Genomic DNA, 2,937 nt, shown 5'->3' with positions numbered 1-2,937 from the left:
GGCCTTGCGCACTTTAGACGAACTTCTTATGGAACAAGAAATTTCACCTGAGGACCAGGTACCCACGTGTATTAAACCTAAGTCAAAAAATTTTCCGTCACTGTCTGTCTGTCCGGTCGTTGAAACATTTGTCAAAATGGTTGACAAAGATTTCAAAAAGATCTCTAAGACAGTTACTCATGACAACCTCACTAATGATCAATGATTAAGCCTTGAGAAACTAAAAAATTTGAAGGATGCTATAATTAAACCTGCAGACAAAGGCGGAAACACGGTTATCTGGCCCAAAGATATGTATGAGGCTGAAGCTCGTCGTCAACTGAGGGAAAGTACGTGTTATAAAAAACTAACATTTAACCCTCTTATTTCCTTCCAAAATAGTTTGGGGGAGATTCTGACACACGCTGAAACCCAGAGAGTTATTTCACCAGAATTACATCGAGCCCTCATTGTTTCACATCCGAAAATACCCACGTTATATCTATTGCCTAAGGTGCACAAAAACCTGAAGAGACCACCTGGACGACCAATAATATCAGGTAATGGTAACTTGACGGAAAATGTATCTAGATTTATAGATGATAAACTAAAGCCTTTAGTCGAATGCCTTCCCTCGTTTGTGAAAGGTACTAATGACCTCCTTACGAGAATTGAAGGATTACATCTCGAAAAGGATACCCTGTTGGTAGCCATTGACATTGAATCTTTATACACGTGTATTCGTCATGTGGATGGATTGGAAGCTACGGAATTTTTTCTAAGATGTAGTAATGTCAAATCTGAAATGTCTTCGTTCATATGTCAACTATTAGACTTTGTCCTTACTCATAATTTTTTTACATTTAATGGATCCCTCTACCTGCAGCTCCAGGGCACTGCTATGGGGGCGCCTTGTGCGCCCTCGTATGCAAACCTGTTCCTGGGGCTGTGGGAGAGGGATCTATTCCTGTCAGATCATGGGGACCTCTCAATGGAACGTGTCCTTTTCTGGGCACGGTACATTGATGACGTCCTCATGATCTGGCAGGGTACAACAGATGAATTGGAATCATTCATGCGTCAACTCAACCACAACACCAAAAATATTAAAGTCACTTACTCATATGACTATACTTCGATTCCTTTTCTAGATGTGACTCTGATTAAAGACTCCAATGGATTCCTTCAGACTGATATTTACAGAAAACCGACTGCGACTAACACCTACCTTCATGCAACATCTGCTCATCCAAAACATGTTGTAAAAGCCATTCCAGTGGGACAATATCTACGCATTAGAAGGATCTGCTCCTCAGATGAAAGATTTGAAGAACAAGCAAAATTGTTACAGAAAAGATTTAAAGAGAGAGGCTATAGCCAGCGATGCTTAAAATATGCATACAAACGAGCCAAAGCAACATCGAGACATCAATTATTACATAGAAAGAAGGAACCGATTCCGGACGACACAGTAAGATATATCTCAGATTACAATGATCAGTGGGACACCATGAGAAGGGTCATTGAAAAACATCTTCCTATATTAAGAACGGACCCTATCCTCCAGCATTACATACCTCCACGGATTCAGATGACTGCAAGAAGAGCCAGAAATCTAAAAGACATCTTAGTGAAAAGTGAGTATATCACTAGTACTGTAAACCTTTTTGGCGGAAGGGGTCCTAAAAATGGATGTTTCCCTTGTGGAAAATGTGTTGCGTGTCCGAATGTAGAAAAAAGTGATAGTTTTATAGATTCATCAGGGCTTAAGACTTTCAGCATTCAACATCATATTACATGCAATTCGAAAGCTGTAATCTACTACGCATCATGTCCTTGTTCAAAAATATATGTCGGACTCACCACAAGAGCCTTAAAGGTTCGTATTAGAGAACATGTGAGAGACATTAGACTGGCATCCGAACATGCACATCCTGAGGAGTTGAAATCTATTCCTAGACATTTTTTGGCTGAACATGGTGAGGACCCTAAGGCATTGAAAGTAAAGGGCATCGATATGATTGATCTAGGCATGAGGGGTGGTGATGTCCCAAAAATATTAGCACAATGTGAAAGCAAGTGGATCTGGCGTTTGAACTCCTTACAACCACAAGGGTTAAATGAGGTATTGCCATTCTCGCCATTTCTCTGACCACCTGACGTCTTTCTCAGCAGCTTTTGCTTTTTAATTATTTTAATGGGTTTTATGTACTAATAAACTTTTTCCCAATTTTTCCCCTTTTTCATTTCAGTGGTGTTACATCATCGCGTGACCAATAGCCCCCCCTTTTTTTGGAATCCTGGGATCCTATATGCGGACTATTAACAAGATTTATGAATGTTATGGGGACTGACATATGGGGTAGACATTGTACCTTATCTTGATTGGATATAATGTATGGATTTAATCTTGCTGTCGTTAATTATTTATTTTAGTGTGCGAGATCTTATGTGGTCTTCTTCTTTTTCTTTTTCCTTTTTCTTTTCTCTGTTTTCCCTGTCCTTCCTTCCCTTCCCCCCCTTTTTTCCCCCTTCTCCCCTTCCTCTCTTTCCCCTGCCCTCCCCCCTCTCCCATTTTCCCCTGTTTCTCCTTCCCCTCCCCTCCTCCTCCTTTCCCTTCCCTCCTTCCTTTCTGTCCCCCCCTCCTCTCTTTTCCCTTCCCCCCCTTTTTTCACCTTCCCCCCCCCCCTCTTTCCCTCCTCCTCTCGCTTCCCCTTTTTTATACATTTCCTTGTATTCCATTCAATTTTTTCATTTTTCTAATTCTTATTTGTTTTTCACCATTCACGTTTTTTGTGTATCACTTGATATTTGGGTATGTAGATACCCTTATATATATTTTTTTTTCACTTTTTTCACTATCGCTATGAGTGTATTTTTGTAGGTGCAAATATGGGCTCATGCACATATACTCTCATCTCTATATATATAATTTTGCACTGTATTTATTATTCACTA

General features: G+C 40.1%; 1 protein-coding gene across 1 annotated transcript; it reads left to right on the top strand.

Moving 5' to 3' along the window:
* Positions 1-939: 939 nt before the first annotated feature.
* On the top strand, positions 940-2,470 carry LOC130297906 (uncharacterized). The gene is made up of 2 exons (XM_056550755.1): positions 940-1,616; positions 2,232-2,470. The coding sequence occupies exons 1-2, from the start codon at positions 971-973 to the stop codon at positions 2,303-2,305; spliced, it is 720 nt and encodes a 239-aa protein (XP_056406730.1). The 5' UTR covers positions 940-970; the 3' UTR covers positions 2,306-2,470.
* Positions 2,471-2,937: the final 467 nt, after the last annotated feature.

This window comes from Hyla sarda (genome assembly GCF_029499605.1).
Source record: "Hyla sarda isolate aHylSar1 chromosome 1 unlocalized genomic scaffold, aHylSar1.hap1 SUPER_1_unloc_1, whole genome shotgun sequence".
NCBI lineage: Eukaryota > Metazoa > Chordata > Amphibia > Anura > Hylidae > Hyla > Hyla sarda.
The sequence above is the reverse complement of the archived record's forward strand: the minus strand, read 5'-3'. Positions and strand labels throughout refer to the sequence as shown.